The sequence below is a fragment of the Phoca vitulina genome, unplaced genomic scaffold (genome assembly GCF_004348235.1).
Source record: "Phoca vitulina isolate PV1807 unplaced genomic scaffold, GSC_HSeal_1.0 scaffold12, whole genome shotgun sequence".
In the NCBI taxonomy this organism is placed as follows: Eukaryota; Metazoa; Chordata; class Mammalia; order Carnivora; family Phocidae; genus Phoca; species Phoca vitulina.
Window position 1 is genome coordinate 12890806 of NW_022589715.1, and position 25571 is coordinate 12916376.

Genomic DNA, 25571 nt, shown 5'->3' on the forward strand with positions numbered 1-25571 from the left:
GAGCCCCGCATCAGGCTCCCTGCTCCGCGGGAAGCCTGCTTCTCCCTTTCCCACTCCCCCTGCTTGTGTTCCCTCTCTCGCTGTGTCTCTCTCTGTCAAATAAATGAATAAAACTTAAAAAAAAAAAATCTGTTTAAAAAAAAAAAGAACATTAATATGCAATTGCATAGCAAGGTACTATTTATGCTAATGTTTGTCCGGAAAGTATTCCAGATGATAGGTTGCTAGGGAAGGGACTTATAACAGATACCAAAAACTTGGTGGCTTTAGAGAACTTGTATAGTCAGAAGTAGAAGAATGAAGTTACTAAGCTGTAAAAAGCTGAAATAGTTTAGTTAAAGGTAAATATTTAATGAGTACCCAAATGATTTAGGCACTATACTAGCTGCAGGAAATGCAATGGTGAGCAAGTGTAGGGATGCCAGTTAGAGAGGCAGATACCAGGGAAGGGGGGGGGGAAGATTCCTTCACTTCCAGCTTATGCTGCCAACTCTGTTCCAGACTTGGAACTTGGGCTGTACTTTCATCTAGTTTTTTTCTAGTCTCTGAAAATATTCCCCACAGAGAACACAATATCTTTCCTGAACTGCCGAGGAGTATGTCTCTGCTTTTAATAAGACCAGCAATGTGAGTGCCTCTCAGAATCATCGTGCATACTTTTAGATATGAGCTGTAAGTTGGGAACTCTTACTGGTGTGACACAGTAGTAATAGGCTTAGAGTATTTGATTGTGCCATGTGACTCAGCCAGATGGGTTATTTTGTGAAAATACTAGATTTTTAGTAGTGGTTTAATTCAGCCTCTACAAAATTTAATTTATGCTAAACCTTAAGTTGAATAATAGAACTATATAGGGCATTGAACAGAGCAATTTCTAATTGCGTAAATATAACTTCAGAGTCAAATAAAATGCTTTCATGCAATGAATGCCTAGGGGAGTTTTCATTTTTGTGAGGCTCTCTGTGTTAGGGATCATTAAACTCTTCAAAAGCAGGCGTGGGTACAGCTTGAATAAATAAGGCCCTGGGGTTAAACATTGTCATGTACCTGCTCGGATGTCCTACCTCTGATCACAAACTTATGTTTTCTGTGCTGTAACCAGCAGTGCCTGCCAAGGACCCCCTCTCATTCCTACTTCCTTTCCTGGCATTGGAGCTCTTGTAAGTCTGAAAGATACCTGTAAAGTGGTCAGGATATTCACTGAAAGATGCCCCTAGACTTAGGGCCATACCTTACATTGATTAAAACAACCTCTTAATTAACCCCTTGATGCAATGTCATTATAAACACTGACCTGAAATGTTTGGGTTATTTGCAGCCTTGATCAGGAAATGGGAGTGAAAAGAAGTTCTTTAAGAATTCTTTTAAAAAGTAGGGAGTATGGTGGTATGATTGCACAGAGACTTCTTAAACCTTCTCTAATCTGAAAAATAAGTCAAGATTTCTTTGATTACTTGATGGAAACAAGAACTACCATATTGACTCTTGAGTAGTAGGGGGAAAAAGAAAAGAAATGCTTGCCCTGCTTTTTCTTCCTGATTATTCAGATAAAATATATCCAACCCTTTTGGACCATGGAAAAATGAGAGCTAAGGACTTAGTGGGTAACGTAACTGGCGTGAACCTCCTCAGAAAGAGCTTTCATATCCTCAGATTGCCCTCTTCCTGGTTACCTCCACCATCTGAGCATTTGAATAAATAATTCGTGTCTCCCTCAATAAGGTCCTTATTTTCACTAAAAAGCACACAATGAATCATGGAACACTACATCAAAAACTAATGATGTAATGTATGGTGATTAACATAACATAATAAAATAAAAATTTTTTTAAAAAGCACATCAAAACCATTTGTTTAATGCTTTCAATTGTGTATGCGTTTATGTATTTATGAAGCATCAGAGTTCTTACAAAATGTTACATGTAGCATGTATGTCTCTATAGATGTGGGGATGATGGTAGCAATGGTATATGGCAGGGGTTAGTGGACATAAAGTGAATTTCAAGTCATTTGTCACCACCACATGCTCTCTTTCTGCTATCCTTGAAATTTATTAGGCTTCCCAGCAGAGGGGCCACAATGAGGTAGCTATACCACTCTTGTGTCTCCCAGGGGTACATATTGGCACTCATTTCACACACACACCTGGGATTTCATTTCCTGGAGGCTTTGTGAACATGAAAATGGCCCTTCTTCCCAGAAAGGACCCCAGAGTATAGTGTTGTAATTTTGAATAGATAACATCAGTTACATAGCCTTTGTGAAAATAAACTTGGCCTATATACCCTAGGTTTAAAATAAATCAAACAGATGGTTTCATGAAGACTTTAGACATTTTGGCTTTCCTTTAAGTTCCCATTTAGTTGTTTTTGTGTTTTTGTTTTTAACATATAATTTTGTTTTTTACTGGTATGTCTGTTGAAGTCCTGCCTTCATTCAGAGCAGAACGATTAGGGAATAAAAGGAAAAGGTGTTAACGATTAGAAAGGCTAAGAAGCCATGACACATTTTGAAGGTTAACTTACAGTTTTCCTTTTTCCTTTTATTTTTTAAAAAATCTTTTACTTCTCCCAATCTTGGTTGTGTTTGAAAGCTATTTGCAAGTTTGAAGTAGAAGTTCAAGAGTGTAGAATTCATTATGGTAACTTTTTTTTTATATGTTAGATCCTTTTCATGATTGTTAAGAAAAAGCCTTTGAAGTAAGAGTATTCATTTAGTTAAAGCATAGTTTAATAGAAAACATATGTTTGACTCTTGGCTCCATAATTATATTTTTAAAAAGTGAAATTTGAACTCATTGAACCCACATGTGATAATTTCTAGGAAGCTTTATTTACATTATTGTTTAAAATTTTTGGAGCATAGAAATGCCTCCAAAGGCCATTTTCTTCCTGTGTAACTTATTTCTAGAGAATAGGCCTACAGGGTGGAGAATGTGGCTAGCTTTTTAATATGGTTTTGATTCCCCTCGATGTAACTGCCACAGAGTGTGGAAATTTAATGCACTGTATTCAGTGTTTTAAGCCTTTTCAGTTGGGCAGTTGTTCCTTCTACGAGAATTGCAGTGGTAATATAACTGGGAACAGAATCTTTTTGCAAAAGATAAAGATGTATTATAGATAATAACTGGTTGGTTTGACTTCATTTTAGGTAATTAAAGTTTCTGTTTGTTTGTTTTTTTCTGGGCAAATAGGTCATAGCAAATGACAGAAGTCCCTTGGTTGGTAAAATCCACTGGGAGAAAATGGTGAAAAAGGTGTCAAGATTTGGAATACGAACAGGCACTTTTAATTGTTCCAGTGACCCCAGGTGAGTTGATTAGGCAATTCTTAGAATTTGAGTTCTGACCAGAATTGTTTTAACTAATGAAGATAATGATATTAGAAGCCTATTTGAACTGAAAGCTAATTATGTTTAGCACACTGTTAGTTACACAGGTGCTTGATTAATAGTTTTTGATAGATAAACTGGCAGTTACTTACTTTCCTTCTGAGATGACTTTCTCTCTCTATCCCATTCTTCTATATTCTTTCTAGTGGGGGTGACTCTTGAGTATGTCTTTAGTCCTTTTGGTTTCAATTTTCTTCCCAAAAAGACTGTAGCACATTTATAGCTTTGTACTGATTGAAATCTTTTGTCATAATTCTGACCTGTAGTTTGCATGAGGACACTCATTTCCATCTGCCCTACCCCTAGATGTGTCCTTTTCTGTAAACCCAATGTCCAAATTCAGATTTCATTCTTTTTTTCTTTAATCAGACAGATACCCTTTCTACCTTTCCTTTTTCTGTTCTTTACTGTTGTGTTTTGTTTTGTTTTCCCATTTTCTCAGACAATCCTTGCAGGCATTTCTCTTTTCTTTTGTCATCTCCAGTATTTCATCTGTTGTGTTATTTCTTGTTTCATTATTAAGTTATTTCTTTGAAATGCTTTTTATTTCAACTTCTAGTGCCATCAAGTTTTAACTTACATACATTCATTCATTTAATTACTCTTTCAGCAAATAGTTCATAAAAGATTAGCATGTACAGCATGTTCTGTTTAGTGCTGAGGAGGGGGCATATGATGTATATGTAGAAAACCTCACAACATTAGGTAGTTTCTAAGGCAAGAAATACACCTGACTTATCTATGTGCCTTATATGTGGCCCCAATGGGAAGCCCATTAGTGGTAGAAAGCCCTCCTAAACTGTTAAACATCAGATTTTCCTTTCTTCTTTAAGCCCATGTTTGCTTTATTTTACCTCAAGATTGTTTTGCTGGTATTATAGGGTGTGATCCACACCCTAAGGTGTAGAATCCCCTAAGAGTTGGAGATAAGAAGGAAAGTTCTTGTATCTACTAACTCACAGTCTCCTCATCTACCCACAAAATTCACATTCTCTTCACCATAAAATCTTGATCATATTCTAATGCCTTTTGTTGAAATGTCCAAAACAGCCTTAGTGTTAATGTTCTAATGAAAAGGAAATCGTTGTTATTTTTGTCCTTTGTTTATCAAAGACAATTGCATTTGGTGTGATCCCATCATTCCCAAATAGACTCGGAGTGAAAGATCTTTCTCTCCCTTACTAGTGATTGCAATATCAGAACAAATGATAATGCCAATATTTTGATTTTTTTTTCAGGTAATGCCAAAAGTCAGTATCACTATTTTTTTGAAAAATATTCAGAATTGATTTTGTAAAAAATCTGTGAACTAATTAATACATTTCAATACTGTAACTTATAAATATATTAGAAAATATCAAGTAAAAATAAATTTACAAAACATAAAGGTTAAACACATATTACAGTCTAATATAAATTGTTACATAACATTAAGAATTCAAAAATAAACTAAGCAAAACAGAAAATGATAATCTATTAACATGAAAAACTAAAGGAAATAGTAGTGTTTGACTTCTTTTGGTGTAATCTTATAAAGCAAGATGCATCAGAAGTATCATAATTGAGTCTAGCAGATTTTAATGCAAATTTTTCTAGCTTTTCTTTGGAAAAACTCTGAGTCTATACCAGCTGAAGAATGGTAAAGAGATACATATAAGCAACTGCCATTTATTTTCCTCTAAATCCTTCATCTTCAAATAATCTCACCTTTTATTTATGATGGAACGGTCATTTTTTAGCAAATTTTGATTTTTTTTGTTGATTGCAGCTATTATTTTTTGTTACTAAAACACTTTTAGGGGCGCCTGGGTGGCTCAGTCAGTTAAGCATCTGACTTGTGATTTCTGCTCAGGTCATGATCTCATGGATCATGAGATCGAGCCCTGGGTTAGGCTCTGTGCTAAACGCAGAGCCTGCTTGGGATTCTCTGCCTCTCCCTCTCCTCCTTCTCCTCCCTCTGCTTACGCATGTATGGTCTCTCTCTCTCTCTCTCTCTCAAGTAAATAAATAAAATCTTTTTAAAAAACACTTTTACTTCACCTTCATTTTCATCACAAAGGTGAAGATTTTGATGCATAGTTACTCATATCAGTTTCAATATCATCATATTCATGTTTCCTTTTATTGGGAAGGTCTTACAACTAAAGTAAGAACTATTCTTGCCATAGCAGCTGTGCTTAGTCAGGATCATTTTTTTTCTTCTTTTGAGGATTTTGGAGATATAGAAGAACAAAATAGATACAGAAAAGTGTGTTCAGAATGTCAATGCAGGGGCTCCTGGGTGGCTCAGTTGGTTAAGTGTCCAACTGTTGATCTCAGTTCAGGTCTTGATCTCAGGGTTGTGAGTTCAAGCCCTGCATTGGGCTCCATGTTGGGTATGGAGCCTACTTTAAAAAAAAAAAAAAAAAAAAAGAAAAAAGGAATGTCAATGCAGGGTGTAACTGGGCAGGGAATAGTGTTTTTCAGCAAGTGTTTTAATCGTATGTTGAATAATTGAGTCATCATCTTGATTTCACATTTTTAGAAACACCAGACTCTCTACTCCACTGTTTATATTGCTTTCTTTACCAGAGTTCCTTCTCTGGGGTGGCCTCTGGGCAGCCTCCTCCGATGTGCTGGTCACATTGTACAGCAGTACTTTCCTGACTTGGTTAGCTCCCCTAAGAATATTCAGGACCACCACCTCTGGGCAGCACCTGACTCTGTTGGGCAACAGTTTTAATTTCTTTCCCCGCATACTCAGCTTGCCTGGCCCTAATTTCTCTCATTCCCCAACCAAGCAATATAGCTTACAGGGCTAAAAAGCCCTCTGGTATGTCTATTCTCTTTCTTTTCTTTGAGAAAGTAGAAAACATGGTGGGATGTGTATTTAAGGAATTAGAGAGGTGGGGGATAGTAAAGAGCAGATGGAAAACATTGTAATTGCAGGAGCTGAGTGGCAAGTGGGTCAGGAGGGCTTATGGTGAGAGTAAAAGGGTAGAGGGCCCGTGGAATAAACAGAGAAGGGAAAGTGAAGGGGAGATTGGAGAGCAGGCCTGGAAGGCCAACGAGGCCAATAACCTCTGAAGAAACCACATTACGTAAACAGAAGTACTAAGGTTTCTTTTTAAGTACTGAATGTCACACAAGAAACTGGAGTAACAAACTCACTAAACATGTTTTCTATCATTTTTAGTCTTCAAATTCTCTGAGATCTCAAAAGGTTTAGGTTATTTTCATGGTATTACCAGTGTGGAAGGTTAAACCTTAAAGCTATCACCTAACTGTAAACTGAAAAGAAAGCACATGATACATTTGTTTTCTTACATGAAGAAAAGTATGCACTAAGACCCTCTTTGCCTGTTTTACACAGTAAAGTTTTCTGTTAGAAAGATTGGCATTTAATTTACGGCACAACTCAGAAGCCAATATTCTCTGAGGTAGTTATAGAAAGATAAAAGAATGATCAAGAGTAGAAATGTGTCATCACAAGTATCATATGAAGTTTAAAAATTAAAGCTACTTAAAGAAATTTAAGGTGTAAATAAGGCAATTATCTATTTGACTTGTTGCTTTTGGGGGTGGAGGGTAAAAATAGAATTCATGTCAATGAGTTATTACTTTGCATTATACAAATACAGTGTTAAGGGTTTAAAGATACTGTCTTTGTAGGAATTCATAATTCTCAAACCATTTCACTTAAAGCAATATTGATATTAGTGGAATCTACGCTGTTAAGGAAGCAAATCAACTCAGCAAGAAGCTGAATCATGGTCTGTGATTCCGAGTCACCCAGATAGTTTCTCAGAGTTGTTACTAACTTTGTCTTTATGACATAACATGCTATCTTGATTTATCTGAAGTTACATCACAAAATTCCTGAGATACAACTAATTGTATTATCATTATAAAGCCATATGACCTATGTTGAGACTTTCAATCTGATCATATAAATGTGTAATGTGCTTATTTAAATAAAATATAGTCCATGCTGGGACACCTGGCTGGCTCAGTCAGAGGAACATGCGACTCTTGATCTTGGGGTTGTGAATTCAAGCCCCACATTGGGTGTAGAGATTACTTGAAATAAATAAAACTTAAAATATGTATTTATACACACACAAAAACACACACACACACACACAATCCATGTTTACTAAGTAAAGCATAACACTTAGGATTTTATGATTTTTATATTTTGAATAGCAAAATAAGAAATTGAACATTTGTTACCATCCATTTACAAATCTGTAACGAACAAAATGTGCCTGCATGGTAGATTTTCTTTTTTCCATCTTTATTGAGGTAAATTTATTGAGGTAAATTTACATATCATAAAACTCCACATGGTAGGTTTTTGGAAAAAAAATACTTTTTTAAAAAAAGGGAAATGTTGCACTTACAATCTCTCCACTGTCATACAACAACTTTTTATTTTTCAGTATTTCATTTCTCATCTAGTTTTTTAGGGGGAGAGTGATGTCACAAATAATATAGCAAGAACTTGTCCATTTCCAAAAGGATTGGAGTCATGACCACACTGGTTAAATCTAAATAAATGGGGGCATCTGGGTGGCTCAGTCTGTTAAGCGTCTGCCTTCAGCTCATGATCCCGGGTCCTGGGATCGAGCCCCGCATCAGGCTGCCTGCTCAGTGGAGAGCCTGCTTCTCCCTCTGCCTCTCACCCCGCTCATGCTCTCTCTTGCTCTTGCTCTCTCTCTCAAGTGAATAAATAAAATCTTTTTAAAAAAAATCTAAACAAATGATTGAATTTTAAATTCTTCTATACTTACCTACCCTCTAACTGAATCTCTTCTTAATCTGAAAACTTACTTTGTTTCATCTGTATTAAATACTCTTCTTCATGATCTTCATTAAGGAGATGAAAGAATACAAATAAGTATGGGACTTGCTCTTTCTTAGGTGAGCTTTTGTATGGATTACTTTGTAACCGTGCCTGTGTGCATCAGGTATTGGGTAGGTGCTTGGGTTAATAAATGGGTACAGCATGGCACCTACGCTCAAGGTACTTGCATTCAAGTCAGGGACTCAGCATGTAGGATAATCTATTCTCTCTTCTTTGCCCATTTGAATCTAACCACCTTCAAGACCTCATTCAGTTCCCAAACCTTTCAGGAAATCTTCACCAGCTCAAACTCTCAGTGATATTCCTTTTTTTTGAACTTCTTTTTTGTTATTTAGTAATTAATATATATGGTTTTATACTTCTGTTTTGTTTCCTTAATAGGATTTTAAATTCCTTGTGAGCAGGAATTATTTTCTTTCTTTTGGATCTTATAAGCACATAATGAAGTAGTAGGTACATAATAGATGCTGAAGTATTTGCTGATTTCCTTGACTAAAGCCTTTTCTTTAAAAAAAAAAAAAGACAGAGATATGAAACAAAACTACAAAAAGAGAGCTTGCTTTTGTTCTTGTACGACTGCCAGGTATTGGTATTACTTTTGATTATTTGGAGGTTATTTGGTTTTGAGGAGAGAGTATCTTTCAGTGCCAAAGAAATTTGTTAGGGGGAAACAAATTGTGCAACAGTGAAGATGAGCAAGCTAGCTCATCCATGAGCCTACCTTTTACTTACAGTTTACTCTCTTACAGATACTGCAGGAGAAGAGGCTGGGTACGATCCACACTCATTATGTCTGTCCCACAAACGAGCACTTCTAAAGGGAAAGTCATGCTTAAAGAATATAGTGGACGCAAAATTGAAGTAGAACACATTTTTAAGTGGATAACTGCTCATGCAGCTTCTCGGATCAAAACCATTTATAATGCTGAACATTTGAAAGAAGAATGGAATAAAAGTGATCAGTATTGGGTAAAAATATACCTATTTGCAAACCTTGACCAACCCCCAGCTTTCTTCTCTGCACTAAGTATAAAGTTTACCGGAAGAGTTGAGTTTATTTTTGTTAATGTGGAAAATTGGGACAACAAGAGTTACATGACAGATATTGGTGTATATAACATGCCATCATACATTCTTAGAACTCCTGAAGGAATTTACAGATACGGAAACCACACAGGTGAATTTATATCCCTTCAGGCCATGGATTCATTTTTGCGCTCATTGCAACCTGAAGTAAATGATCTGTTTGTTTTGAGCTTGGTTCTAGTTAATCTTATGGCTTGGATGGACTTATTTATCACACAAGGAGCAACCATAAAGCGATTTGTGGTTCTCATAAGCACTTTAGGGACATATAATTCTCTATTAATTATTTCCTGGCTACCTGTGTTGGGCTTTTTACAGCTCCCTTACTTAGATAGCTTTTATGAATATAGCTTAAAATTGTTGCGATATTCCAATACAACCACACTGGCTTCATGGGTAAGGGCAGACTGGATGTTCTATTCTTCACACCCGGCCCTGTTTCTCAGTACGTACCTTGGACATGGTTTACTAATCGATTACTTTGAGAAGAAGAGACGGCGCAACAACAACAATGATGAAGTCAATGCCAATAACTTAGAATGGTTATCAAGTCTGTGGGACTGGTACACCAGCTACCTCTTCCACCCGATTGCTTCTTTTCAGAACTTTCCTGTAGAATCTGATTGGGACGAAGACCCTGACTTATTCTTGGAGCGGTTAGCTTTCCCTGACCTTTGGCTTCACCCTCTGATACCAACTGATTATATAAAAAATTTGCCAATGTGGCGATTTAAATGTCTTGGAGTCCAGTCTGAAGAGGAAATGTCGGAGGGTTCTCAAGATATTGAAAATGACTCAGACAGCGAGAGCACAGACACTTTTAGCAGTGAAAAGGAAGTATTTGAAGATAAACAAAGCATAGTTCACAATTCTCCAGGAAGAGCAAGTCACTGTGATGCTGAGGCTTGTTCATGTGCCAATAAATATTGTCAGACCAGCCCATATGAAAGGAAGGGGAGGTCATATGGATCATATAATGCTAATGAAGATATGGAACCTGATTGGTTAGCTTGGCCTGCTGATATGCTGCACTGTACTGAATGTGTTGTTTGCCTAGAGAATTTTGAAAATGGATGTTTGCTAATGGGGTTGCCTTGTGGTCATGTGTTCCATCAGAATTGCATTGTGATGTGGTTGGCTGGGGGCCGACACTGTTGCCCTGTTTGCCGGTGGCCTTCTTATAAAAAAAAGCAGCCATATGCACAACACCAGCTCTTGTCAAGTGATGTCCCATCTTAACCATGTGCAATTTGTCCTTTATAAGCTTTGAGTATCTTACAGCTTGCCTTTTTAATGTTAGTCACAATGTTTTTGTGGTTTGAAGTTTAGTTTAATGTTAGTGCAGTGACAGGAAATACACATTATGCTAATGTTGATAATTACTTGGTTGCCTTGTGTGTCAATTGAATGCATACTTAATTGTAAAAATTTTTATTTACAACATGGGAAATTCAGAAGTTAATGTTTTTTGTAAGCACAAAAGAAGTATGATAGAAATTTATCCTAGCAAGACTTTACGAGGTAGGATCAAATTCTAATGGAATTGAGGCAGTTTCTTATCCTAAATGTTTCCTCCCTTTTTACAATCTCTGTCCAGCACCTCTTGGTTAAATAATGTATGCTCTGAGACATGAAATTAAAACAGACCTATGAAATAAATTATTTTAAAACCAGACGATTACAGCTTTTCCAATGTTAAATTGTTTTTGATGAGGTGACTGAATGCTATAGGTGTTTTGCTGGTTTGTTAATTTCACAGGTAAGTCAAATGGAATCCTTGACTCATGAGGAAAAACAAAAAGATAAATTATGTTGCTTATACTAGTCAGAGGTGACATTAGTCAGCCTCTTAGCTTGGTTAGCGTTGATGGGAAGGAATTTCATGGTGGGCTCTTTTTTTTAAGTATTAAGTCGTTTATGAGTAGTATATTAATCTAAGTAAAATCAACTATACCATATTAGCCACATGTTGATTACTTATGTTTTTCCTAACTTTGATTTTGAAAAATTAAAAAACTACAGAAAAATTGGAAGCAGTACAGTGAACATCCATTTCTCTAATTCACCAAGTGTTGATATTTTGTTACCTTTGCTTTATCTTCTCTATGTGTATATTTATCTTTTTTCTTTTCTCTGGTTTGTTTTTTGTTTGTTTGTTGCTGATCCCTTTGAAAATAAATTTTAGTCACCCTGATTCTTCTTTACCACTGAATATATCACCATGTATCTCCTAAGAACAAGAACTTCTTTTTACATAACCACCATACCATTATCACACCCAAGAAATTTATTAACATTGACTCAGTAATATTTAATATCCAATCCCTTCTTCCCACTTGCTTCCAAAATATCCTCTATATGTTTTCATTTTATTTTTATTGTGAACCTCAGGCAAGGTTCATGCATTGGGTTTGGGCTTCTTCCTTTCATCCTTCTCTCTAAAAGCAGTTCCCTGCCTTTTTTTTTTTTTTTTTAAGTCTTTCCTGATAAATTTTTGAAGAGTACAGGCTAGTTGGCTTATAGAATGTTCTACATTCTGGATTTGTCTGTTTCCTCATGATTAGATTTAAATTAATATTGCCTGGGTGGTATCTACCTCCCGTTTGTATGACATCAGAAGACATTTTGTATCAGTTTGTCCCATCATTGGTGAAGCTAAATTTGGTTAAAGTAATATCTTTCCATTGTAAGATACTTTTTCACTTAAGAGGGAACCTGTGAGGCCATGTGAATATCCAGTTTTTTTTTTAATTTTTATTCCAGTATAGTTAACATTCAGTGTTATGTTAGTAACCCAATGGTTTTAACATCCACTGATGATTATTAGTCTAAATCAGTTATTAAATAGGAGTTGTACCATGGCGATTTTCTTTTTTTTTTCTTCTTCTTTTTTTTTTAAGAATGGTTGATTTAGAGACTGAGCGTGGGGGCAGGGATGGGGTGGGGTCAGTAGGGGCAGAGGGAGAGGGAGAGAGGGAATCTCAAGCAGACTCCCCGCTGAGCGTGGAGCCTGACTCAGGGCTCAGTCCCACGACCCTGAGATCATGACCTGAGCTGAAATCAAGAGTCAGATGCTCAACCGACTGAGCCACCCAGGCGCCCCATAACGTGGGGATTCTCTAATTGCATCCTTCATTCTACATTTTTTAGCTGGCATTTGTGTGTGTGTGTGTGTGTGTGTGTTTGTGTGTGAAGAACAGCTATGTTTCCATTTTTCTTTCTCACATACTTTGAATATTACTGGACTTACTGTCTTTTTATATTCAATGTGTTAAAATTCATTATTCTTTTTGATTCCTGAATCCCAAATTTGGTAAGTGGGAGCCCCTCTAGGCTCTTCTGTGCTATTGATATATCCCTTTCAATCTTGAAGCGCTTGCTTTTTGACACAAGGTGTTCCAAGCTCACTTTGTATTTTCTCTGGCCCAGCACTGTGATCAGGTCTGAGTTTCATGGTGCACTTTTAAAATCTTTTCTTGACTGCCTCCCAAAATGGTAAGAAAATATAATTTTCTTACTCTGAATTACTGCTGGGTTACTAGCAGAAACTTTCTTTTTTTTTGTTTCATGGTAGACGGAGCCTCATTTTCATACATTAATGAAAATATTAAGGACCAGCTATTAATATTTGAGAGCTCTTTTAAATTTTTAAATAAAAATGCAAACACTGCTCCTTGTGCTTTTAATTTTCCTTTTGAAAAAAGGTAATCATGTCCTAGAGTTCTGCCGTTGGTTCACTGCTCTTTCATGTTTTCAGTGGATGTCCCCAGTCTACATGGCCAAAGTCCCCTCCCCAGGTCTCCAGTTTTATATTCAGCCATCTGCTGAACAGCTTCTCCTGGGTGCATTTCAGTACTTAGTAAAACAGCTTTTCATTTTCTCCCCTAGCCCCAGTCCTCTTAGGGTCCTGATTTCAGTCAATGGGTCATAGACCCATAATATTGTCCCATTATGAAATGTACACAAAAGTATAGACATTTTAAAAGACAATTAAAATTTCTCCATCCTAGGGCACACACATCACACTTTGGAGACTACTACCCTAGAAGATAACCCACAATCTCCTTACAACCAGCTTTCAAGGCCCTTCATAATCTTCCTGGGTGACTTCTTAGAGACATCATCACACTCTGGACTGCTTATCTCTCCAGGCCCATGCTCTAGTTTTTCTCAGCTTGGTGCTCTCACCTCTACCTAGTGTTCTCATCCCTTCTCTGGTTTGTCTGGCTAGATCCCACTTCATCCAGAAATTCTACACCCTCCTACCCATCTTTTCCTTCCCCACCAGGCTTATAAGGAGACAAAGATATCTATACTGAAAGCTCAGGCAGCTGTCATCTTACTCAAGTGAGCAAACTTAGTATCACCAACAATGGAGCAGATTGATATGTGCCCTTCTTCTAATCTTAGTGATATCTTGCCCTTTCTTGATACATGCCCTTCTTACATCCCACTGATACCTTGCACACGTCTGTCATACTTAACTGCATTGTATTGAAACCATGCATGTGCGTCTTTTGGGTGAACTACTTTTTTTTTTTTTTTAAAGATTTTATTTATTTATTTAATTGACAGAGAGAGCGTGAGGGGGAACACAAGTAGGGGGAGTGGGAGAGGGAGAAGCAGGCTTCCAGCTGAGCAGGGAGCCCGATGCGGGGCTCAATCCCAGGACCCTGGGATCATGACCCGAGCCGAAGGCAGTCGCTTAACCAACTGAGCCACCCAGGCACCCCATTGGGTGAACTACTTTAAGGTAGCACCTGTGCACTAGTCATCTAAATATCCACAGTGCAGGGCATAAAATAGATATACATTTTGAATGTTAGAAACCTAGTAAAAATAATACAATGAAATTGGGGAGGAAATAATTGCCAGAGGGTCAGGTCTCCAGGGAAGTTTGACTCATCCCTTAATTGTTAAGCATAGCAAATAATACTTTTGTCAGATTTTCCTGGAGGTGGAGAATTGAAGGAAATATTCAAGGTTGACAGACTCTAAACTTGAACTGTGTTTAAAAAGAAAGTTCGAATTCGTAGAGCAACCTATTGAATTTAATGAACTAAATTTTCCAAGTATGTGGGCTTTGTAGTTACTGAACGCTGGTTAACTGTAATAGTAGGATACATGATTGTGTTCTGTTCAAAAGTTTTTCTACAGTCTTCTCTCATGTTTTTGTGTAAGTCTTTCTTTAAGGATAAGAGATCCCTGAGGGCAGGATTAATGCTATAATCTACTGTTACATCCTTAACATATTAGACCCAGAGTCAACATTCAGTAAGTAATTATTGGCTTGAATTTTAAAAATCTATTTTAATTTTGCCCTTTACCAAACTTTTTACCACCCATCTAATGTAGGTAGAAAAGATAAATTATATTTTTAGTACCCATTAGTACTGACAAAGACCTCGGTATTTATGGCCTGCTCCAAGACAAAAATATTATTATTATTATTATTATTTTATTATTTTTGTGTGTGTAGTCCCATACCTCTTTTCATCTCCAGATTATTTGGGAGCCTGGAAGATTATTCATGTAGTCTTTCTCTTTGCTCCCACGTTTTTTCCCCTTGACCATTTTATTATTACTTAAAACTATCCAAGGGACAGGGGCGCCTGGGTGGCTCAGTCATTAGGCATCTGCCTTCGGCTCAGGTCATGATCCCAGAGTCCTGAGATCAAGCCCCGCATCGGGTTCCCTGCTCAGCGGGAAGCCTGCTTCTCCCTCTCCTACTCCCGCTGCTTCTGTTCCCTCTCTCGCTGTGTCTCTCTCTGTCAAATAAGTAAATAAAATCTTTAAAAAAAAAAAAAAACTATCCAAGGGACAAAAGGTAGCAGAAGTGTTGGGTCCTTTTTGCTATTGGATTTGATTAAAATTTAGAGAAGAAAGAATGGAAATTTAATTGTTAAAATGACATTTTGAATCATCTTTTAACCATTCTATTCTTGTTCTTGTTGCCAAAATTTAAGTATACTGATTAATGTTCAATTTAGGCAATCTCTTTGCTTAATTTTTTGTGCCATCTTCTCACCCAAAGTTTTTATTGATTCGTATATAATAAATCATCCCTGTGCAACAGGTGGACAAGAAGGAATCCCCACTTAATAGGTGATCGAAATTCAGGACAACCAAGGTAGTTAAAGGTATGACTAGGACACAGCTTCCAAATCTGAACGTCTTCAGGGCCCAGTGAAATAGGCTTAAGGAGGAGTGGTGGGGGTAACAGTGTGTTTGCTCCACCTAAACGTACCCAAATACTTTCTTAAAAGATGACGTCAGCAAGTCAAAGCTGTGGTGGATTCTTTAAAACCTCTGGATAAGATTCTATCTTGTTCAAGTCTCTCTACCATATTTTCACTTAGAAATAAGTGCATTTGTGGAAAAGACAATAGGAATAGTCTTTTGTCAAAATTACATTATCCTTTATGCTGATGCTAAATGGTGTACTTGTTACTGTCAAGTTCTCTTAGTTTATGTGATGATGGAATGATAGGTTCTTTATATTATACGCTGAACAAATGGTGCTTGAATATTCTCATTTATAGTCTGTTTTAAAACACACTCTTAGAATTGACAATACCTAACTGAATTTATAACATATTTACCTAATAAGAACAAAAATAAGCTTAAAAGTAGAGAGGCACCCAAACAGATGTCAAAGGTCAGGTACTACCTGAGGGTTTTCTTTTTTTGTTTGTTTGTTTTTTAATTTATTTTTTCCAACTTTATTGAGATAAAATTGACATATAATATTGTGTAAGTTTAAGGTGTACAATGTGTTGACTTGATAGATATATATTGCAGTTTGATGACCATGGTAGCATTAGCTAATACCTCCATCACATCACATGATTTGTAATAACATTTAAGATCCACTCTCTTAGCAACTTTCAAGTAAATAAATACAATATTTTAACTTTAATCACAATGCTGTGCATTAGATCCCCAAAACTTACTCATCTTCTCACTGGAAGTTTATACTCTTTGACAAACATCTCCCCATTTCCCCCACCCTCCAGTCCCTGGTAACCACCCTTCTACTTTCTGTTACTATGAGTTTGGCTTTTTTGGTCTTTTTTTTTTTTTTTTTTGTAGATTCCGCATATAAGTGATATCGTATGGTTTTTGTCTTTGTCTAACTTACTTAGCATAATGCCCTCAAGACCCATCCATGTTGTCAATGATGGCAAGATTTCCTTGTTTCTTGTGGCTGAATAATATTCCATTGCATATATGTGGTATATACAATGCGGTGGTACAAATACAGTGGAATATATACCATATTTTTATCCATATATCTGTTGATGGACACTTAGTGTTTTCTTATAAGCATCTACTGAATGAATGAAGAATCACACAGATGCTTACTCAGAATTTATTCTTACTTTACATAGAACTTGAATGAGCTTGGTGATTTAGCTTCCCAATCTATAGAATAGAAACTACACAGAGAGTTTGAAGTAAGAGGTAGATCCTATTAGAGGCAGGGCAGGCAAAGAAGTCATAGTTACAGTAGTTTGACAGTTAGAGGTAAAAGGTATTAAGAAAAAAAAAAAAAAAGACCCAAACACAAAACAGTAGTTTGTGGCCAGTAAGTACAGTGTCTCCTGAGAGAATATCACTATCTTACCAACCGATTTTGTGTTCGTCCAGAAAAACATTTTACCAGTGCCATTTGCACAAGAAGTCAGAAAAATTCATTTTATTATATTCAAAATAGTTTTAAAACTATTAAATTTTAAAATGTTCTGAAACCTTAAAACGTTTCAACAAAGTAAAAAGTTTCTGTTTCCTGGAAAACCCATTTAGGGAGATGGGGTGGGAAAGAGAGAAATCTTGTTCCTTGCCTCCCTTATAAAAGGTTAACTCCTGGCAGTCTCACCAATTATCCATAACATGCTGCCAGTTCTAGAATAGAAAGATGATGTTCATGTACAATGTATATTTAGTCACCCTCACTACTGTTGGTAAAATTCTATGAGCTCTTCTCATTTGGGAATGTACTTTGAGACCATCACATATTTGTTGATAAAGCAGGGTCTGGTGATATATTTCCACATGGGTAACTTATTTGGGGTTTTATGAAGTCCTTTCACAAAAACAAAGTAGTTGGGTTTCAGGCCAGCAAAACAGAAGTTAGAATTCTGGTATTTTCAGGGCTGCTTTTGTCTTTATTGTTTAAATGCTCCCCATTTAGTTTTACTTAATTCCTGAGTCAAGTGGCTAAAACAGTAGGTTTCTGGAACAAAATGCCTCAAGCTGACTCCCAGCTTTGTTGCCAGAGGCTTGGGTAAGAGACCCCTCTTGCCAAACACAGCAATATTTTGGGCTTTTAAAGCAGTATTGTTCAAATTATTTGTTAGTATCAACATGGTGGACGGTGACCAAACTTGATGTATATTGCTTTGCTTTAAAAGCACTTTATCTTGTCTGATGAGAAGGAAAAAAGAAAGAAGTGTGTCATTCTTAACAGTTTTCCTGTTTGTTTTCCTGTTTAAAATAATATAATCTGAGTGTCAGAAGCAAATGTGTTTTGTCCAATCTTCTGCCTTAATTTAGGTTGTGGATGTCCCTGTCATGAATAAATTGGCACACTCATCATCTAACAAAAGGCATGCTACATTTGCAAAAACCTACAAACAGTCCACCTGCCAGGATTCACAGAAAATCATGCAGTTACCTGGCAATATAGCCATAACAGGTGCTGAATGCCCAGATTTGGATACATCCCACGTCACCATGGGAAGAAGAATGAAATCAGGAGTTCATCTGTTAAAAAAAAGCTAGTTCTAATATAACCTCACTCTGAAATATAATATGATATCTACATCTATTCATCAAAATGGCACATATTTAACCATGATTTTTACTTAGAGGGAAACCTGTGAACTGTAAGGTATTAAAGCCCAGCCTCATGAGTTCAGCGACCAACTCATCCAGTTACCCTGAATTATCTCCAAAACAGGGAACAGGGGAGACATGAGATCAGCTTTTTTCTACTTCCACTGAGCACATTCTCTGCTGTTACTGAATCAGGGCAGATCTACACAGACTACTGTATTTTCATGACTGGGGAATGGTTGAGAGGTAAAAGACCGCTTACGGCATAATATGCACCAGACTGGGTTATATAGAAATTGGAGAAAGGACCCGTCATTTCAGAGTTTTCTGACAGCTAAAAAAGACTACAGGAATTAATTCAGTTATATTCCTTTAATGCTAAGGAGGAATATATGTAATTAACCCATTCTGGGAAAATACATGCATTTTATTTAGAATCTGGTAATCAGACCTAGAGTTTATTCAAACAGCTTGGAGTTCTTGGTCCAGGAGAATGTGGTGTTAGCTATAAGATGCTTGTTTATCTGAGAATTAGTACATAGTTTGAGCGCGGGACTAGTGTTTCTGAAATAATATTCCCAAATGGTGAACCATAGGTAGAAATCAAAAAAGGCTTTTGATGTCTCATAACTTTATTGATTATCTAAAAAAGGGAGAAGTAGGACAAGAGAAGGATGGAACAAATGGACAGTACCTTCTCCATCTATTCCTTCTTTAACCACTTCCAGTCATTCAGGGAAAATACATTCCTTTCTCCATTTAGTTAAAGTTTTTACTGAAAGGCAATACATCTCCATAAAAGTATATAAATATTAAATGTGCAGGTTATTAATTTCTCATAAACTCAACACTCACATAACCCATCACCCATATCAAGAAACAGAGTAACTGTCACATCGTAGAAACCTTCCCTGGTTTCCTCCTTGTCACGACTTTCACCATCCTTCCCAAATTTAATCTCTATGACAACTTCTTAAATCCTGGGGTAGTTTTGCTTATTCTTGAATGATATGTGAATGGAATCCTATAGTATGTTGTATTTTGTGTATAGCTTCTTTCATTTAAAATTGTATTTGTGAGTGTAATCTCTTATGTATAGCAGTACTTCGTTCATTTTCATTACTGCATAGTGTTCTATCATCTGAACATACCACAGTTTATCCATTCTATCAAAATAGACATTTAGCTTGTGCTCGCTTCGGCAGCACATATACTAAAATAGACATTTAGCTTATTTCCAGTTTCTGACCATTGCAAATAGAACCGCTATGAGCATTCTTGTATGTGACTTCGGTTCACATTTTTGTTGAGGGTAGAATTTCTGAATTAGTATGCCTATGTTCAGTTTTGGTAGACACTGGCAGTTTTCTAAAGTAGTTGTATCAATTTGTATCCTCCCCAGCAGTATATGAGAGTCCCAGTTGTTCTACATTCTTGCTAAAATTTGACGTTATAATTTTTTTCATTTCTGAAATTCTGGTGGGTGTATAGAGATATTTGTTTGTGATTTTAATTTGCCTTTCTCCAACAACTAATGAGGCTGAGACCCTTGTCCTATGTTTACTGGCCATTTGAATTACCTCTTTTGTGAAATCTTTTGCCCATTTTTCTATTGGGTTGCTGTTTGTCTTTTTTTGTTGAATTATAGGAGTTCCTCATATATTCTGGATATAAGTCCTTTGTCAAATATATGTATTGCAGATATTTTCTCTCAGTCTGTGTCTTTCCTTTTGGGAAGAAGAGAGGGATTTTTTTAAACTGTTGTGTTTTTTTTTTAAGACTTTATTTATTTATTTGAGAGAGAGCAAGTGCGTGAGCAAGGAGGAGGGGCAGAGGGAGAGGGAGAAGCAGGCTCCCTGCTAAGCAGGGTTGCAGGGCTCGATCCTAGGACGCTGAGATCATGACCTGAGCCAAAGGCAGACGCTTAACCAACTGAGCTACCCAGGTGCCCATAAACCATTTTTTTCCTCAGAAAATTTTAATCCCAGGGGTGCCTGGGTGGCTCAGTCGGTTAGACATCCAACTCTTGGTCTCAGCTCAGGTCTTGATCTTGGGTTTGTGAGTTCAAGCCCCGTGTTGGGCTTCATGCGGGGCATGGAGCCTACTAAAAAAAATTTTTTTTAAATCACATGCAAAAGTGGAGAGATTCATACAATGAATTCCCATGTAGCCAATTTCAACAAGTCTCAACTCCTGGCCAATCAATTTCAGCTATTATCCCCAATAAAATCACTCTCTTGCATTGCCCTAATCTCTCCTTTTGTTTTCATTATTAACCTTTTAGGCCTTTATTTCTTTATTCAACATTCATTTGTTTATTATTCACATATATTTGGATTAATTCCAGTTGAATTTTTTTTAAAGATTTTATTTATTTGAGAGAGCACGAGCAAGCACGGTGGTGGTGAGAGGGTGGAGCAAAGGGAGAGGGACAAGCGAATTCCACGCTAAGCATGGAGCCCCACGAGGGGCTCGATCCCACAACTCCGAAATCATGACCTGAGCAGAAATCACGAGTCCGGGACTTAACTGTCTGAGCCACCCACACAACCCCAGTTGAATTAATAATTAATGAATGCATTTTTGTGCTTATAGTACCTGTGCTTTCTGCATATGGTGACTTTATTGACCACTCCCTCCTTGAAATTCCTTTCCCTCAGTTTGGGAACTACTGAGGTAGTTCTTTGGTACTACTCTACCTGGTTTTCCTCCTACTTCTTTGATCCTTTTTAAAAAATAATTTCCTTCCTGGGATCTTCCTCCCTTGCTTTTTCAGAGTTATTGTTCCTCTAGAGTTCTGTTCCAGTTCTCAATTCATTTGGATGATTTCATCAATACTCATGTCCTTGACTCCTACTTATATGCTGATGGCTTCTGAATCCACATCTCCAGTTCAGAACACTCTATTCAATACCAGGTCCCTTTATAGAGCTATCTGCTGGGCATTTCACTTGGATGACCCATAAGCATCCATGGTAGACTTGCTGACTATTGTTCTCCCCCTACCCTGCTATCTATTCTCCCATTCTTCTGTTACACTAGAATTTTAGCTGAATAAAGTCCCAGCTATCAACCATATTTCTCAGCCCACATTGTAGTTAGGTGTGACCAATGTGACTAAATCTTGACAGTACGATGTAAGCAAAAGTGATACGTGCCACTTTGGGATCTTGACTTAAAACATTGGGTATATGTTTTATCACTTTCTCTTCTCTACTTCCAGCCTGCCAGATAATGGTGATAACTGATGCAACCTTAGAAGTTGGGTGAAATAAGTGCACAGAAATGCCTTACCAGCCTGGATCCCTGAATGACCTCAAACAGAGCTACCTGGCTATGGAGATTACTAGACTCTTCCACAAAACAAACTTCCATTTAATTTAAGTCATTGCATTTTGAGGCCTCTCTATGATAGCAGATTAACCTTTAACTATGACAACATGTCAATCACATCGTATCCAAAATTTGCTGATTATCCTTTCACCTAAATATCCTATGTCTATAGGTCCATTATGAATAAAAGCTCCTGCAGTTACCTAGTCAGTGTTCCTGTCTCAACCAGTTTTCCTAAATGCAGTTCCTACTACTTCTTAAAATAACTCTGGATTTCTACTTCTGACCATGATGGAGTAACTGGTACTGGACTGGTCTTCTTGCCATAACTATAAGTCCAGACAAAAATACATGAGCAATTATTTTCAGGAAGTGGACAACAGGCAATATAAGGCTGAGATTGCTGAGAGGAGGGAAACTGACAGGGAAAAACCCCATGATTACTCAGCTCTCTGCCTAGGGCAATTTCTTGACTGCAGTACACAGAATTCAAGTCCAAACAAAGCACAGTGAGAAGTTCCACTGAGATTCAACTATGATGTTGTATGTATCTACAGTTCATTTTTTGTATTGCTGTATTAATTAGTATATTATTATATGAATATATCATAATTTATATATTCATTTGATTGCTGATGGACATTTGTTTCCAGTTTTTGCCATTATGAATAAAGCTGCTTTGAATATTATACATGTCTTTTAACGGACAAACACTTATGTTGAGTATATAATAAAGGATGGAATTGTTATATCATAAAGTTAACACATATAGTTAGCTTTAGTAGCTACTGCTGAAGAATTTTCCAAACTAGTTGTAACAACGTATACTCTAACCAGCAGTATATGAGTCCCCATATTTTTTCCAGCACTTGATATTGTCAGTGCTTTTAATATTAACCATTCTTGTGGGGATGTAGTAGTATTTACTTATGGTTTTAATTTTTATCTCTCCGATGAATCATGAAGTGGATCATCTTTTCATATTCTCAATAGCAATTTGAAGGTTCTCTCTTGTGAAGTGTCTATTCAGGTATTTTGCTCATTAAAAAATTGGGGTGGGCCTATTGTTATTAATATGAAAAAGTCCTTTATATATACTAGATATGAGTGTTTTTATTTTGAAAATATAAAGCAGTTTTTGGTTTCCCTTTTCACCCTCATCTTTTGATGAATAAAAGTTCTTAATGTTAAAGAAGTCCAATTTAATGACTGTTTTATAGCTGTTTAAAATTTGTGTTCTGTTTAAGTCATCTTTGCCTACCCCAAAGTCGTGAAGATATATTCCTATGTTTTGTTCTAGCAGCTTTGCTTTTTTACCTATCATATTTTAGTCTATGCTCCATCTCAAATGAATTTAGTGTGAGGTAGGGATCAAAGTTCTTTTTTTTTTTCTTATTGGTATCTAAATTGACCTTGTGGAATTTAATGGAAAGAATATCATTTTCTCCACTGAATTGTGGTGGTATTTGTTATAAACCAGGTTCTGCTACTGGATTCTCTATTCTGTTCCATTAGTCTCTATAATAATTTCACACCAACACCACACAACATTAGTTATTAGAATTTTATAATACTGTTGATATCAGGTAGCATAAATCTTCCAATGTTAGTATTTTGCATTTCCAAATAAAATTTTCAAATTAGCTTATCAAAATTCACCTCAGAAAACCCTTCTAGGTGTTGGGATTGCATTAAATCTATAGGTCACTTTAGTGGTGAATTGATGTCTTTCCAGTACTGAGTTCCATTTCATGAATATGGTATATCTCTCCATTTATTTAGATATTCTTTAATTTCTATAAGCAGTGTTTTGTAGTTGTCTATAAAGGAGTTTTGTATATTTTCATTCAATTTATTCCTAATTGATTGACTTTTATGACATTATCAATAATAGTGTCATTTTATTTATTTTATTTTAAGTTTATTTATTTTATTTTTAAGTTTTTATTTAAATTCCAGTTAGTTAACATACAGTATGTTAGCTTCAGGTGTATAATTTAGTGATTCAACACTTACATACAACACCTGGTGCTCATCACAAGTGCACTCCTTAATCCCCATCACCTATTTAACCCAACCCCCCACTGACCTCCCCTCCGGTAACCATCAGTGTGCTCTCTATAGTTAAGAGTTGGTTTGCCTCTCTCTCTTTTTTTTCCCTATGCTCATTTGTTTTTCTTAAATTCCACATGTGAATGAAGTCATATGGTATTTGTCTTTTTCTGACTTATTTTATTTAGCATAATACTCTCTTGCTCTATCCACATCATTGTGAATGGCAAGATTTCATTCTTTTTTATGGCTAAGTAATATTCCGTTGTATTTATATACCACATCTTCTTTATCCATTCATCAGTCAATGGACATTTAGGCTCTTTCCATAATTTGGCTATTGTAGATAATGCTGCTATAAACATTGGGGTGCATGTATCCCTTTGAATTGGTATTTCTGTATTCTTTGGGTAAATACCTAGTAGTGCAATTACTGGATTGTAGGGTAGTTCTATTTTTAACTTTTCAAGGAGACTCCACATTGTTTTCCAGAATGGCTGCACCAGTTTGCATTCCCACCAACAGTGCAGGAAGGTTCTCCTTTCTCCACATCCTCACCAACATCTGCTGCTTCTTGTGTTGTTGACTTTAGACATTCTGACAGGTGTGAGGTGATATCTCATTGTAGTTTTGATTTGTATTTTCCTGATGAGTGATGTTGAGCATCTTTTCATGTGTCTGTTAGCCATCTGTATGTCTTCTTTGGAAAAATGTTTATTCATGTCTTCTGCCCATTTTTTAACTGGATTATTTACTTTTTAGGTGTTGAGTTTTATGACTTTATATATTTTGAATACTAACCCTTTATCAGATATATCATTTGAAAATACCTTCTCCCATTCTGTAGGTTGCCTTTTAGTTTTGTTGATTCTTTCCTTTGCTGTGCAGAAGCTTTTTTTTTTTTTTAGATTTTATTTATTCATTTGAGAGAGAGAGACAGAGACAGAGCACAAGCAGGGGGCGAGGCAGAGGGAGAGGGAGAAGCAGACTTCCCGCTGAGCTGGGAGCACAACATGGAGCTCAATCCCAGGACTTGGAGATCATGACCTGAGCTGAAGATAGATGCTTAACCATCTGAGCCACCCAGGTGCCCCTGTGCATAAGCTTTTTATTTTGATATAATCTCAACAGTTTATTTTTGTTTTTGTTTTCCTTGCTCCGGGAGACCTATCTAGTAAGAAGTTGCTATGGCCAACAACTTTTATTTTTTAGTTGTTGATTGTATATAGAGAGAATGTGTTTTTGTAGATAGCTTTTTTTAAGCAAGAATTGTGTCAAACCTGTATATTTATATGCAGAACACTGATATCTTCACTATGTTGGGTTTCCAATCTGTGAACATTGTATGCATCTCCATTTTATTTAGATCTTTGATTCTTTCATGATTCTGTCAGTGTTATGTAATTTTCAGCATGCAAGTCCTATACATGTTTTGTTAGATTTATACCTAAGTATTTCATTTTTTGAGTGATTGTAAAGGGCATTGTATTTTTAATTTTGGTGTCCACATGTTCATTGCTATATATATAGAAATATCATGTAAAATACTTTTTGTACATTTGTCTTTTATTCTGTGACCTTACTGAAATCACTTTCAGTTCTAGGAGGTTTTTGGTAGATTTCTTGAAATTTCTACATAGATAATTATGTCATCTGTAAATAACAATTTAATTTCTTCCTTTCTGATTTGTATGTCTCTTATTTCCTTTTCTTATCTTATTGCAGTGGGTAAAACTTTCAGCACTAAGTTGAGTAAGAGTGGTGAAAGTGCATATCACAGAGGTTGCTGCCTGTGTTCTCCTTTAGGATTTTGATGGACTCCTGTCTCACATTTAGGTCTTTCAACCATTTTGAGTCTATTTTTGTGTGTGGTGTAAGGAAATGGTCCAGTTTCATTCTTCTGCATGTGGCTGTCCAATTTTCCCAACACCATTTGTTGAAGAGACTCTCTTTTTTCCATTGGACATTCTTTCCTGCTTTGTCAAAGATGAGTTGACCATAGAGTTGAGGGTCCATTTCTGGGCTC

At 36.5% G+C, this 25571-nt stretch overlaps 1 protein-coding gene across 2 annotated transcripts in view; it reads left to right on the forward strand.

Annotated features, from left to right (window-relative positions):
• LOC116636101 (charged multivesicular body protein 3) overlaps positions 1-25571 on the forward strand; it is a 110493-nt gene that overhangs the window by 9150 nt on the left and 75772 nt on the right. The window contains exons 3-4 of one of the 2 annotated variants that reach the window (XM_032410510.1): positions 3194-3309; positions 8986-12190. The exons of the other annotated variant lie outside the window; for it this stretch is intronic. Coding sequence (XP_032266401.1) covers positions 3194-3309; positions 8986-10561 — 1692 coding nt within the window. The 3' untranslated portion in view covers positions 10562-12190. Of the gene's footprint in view, positions 1-3193; positions 3310-8985; positions 12191-25571 lie in introns of those variants that run through there. 2 annotated transcript variants of the gene reach the window in all.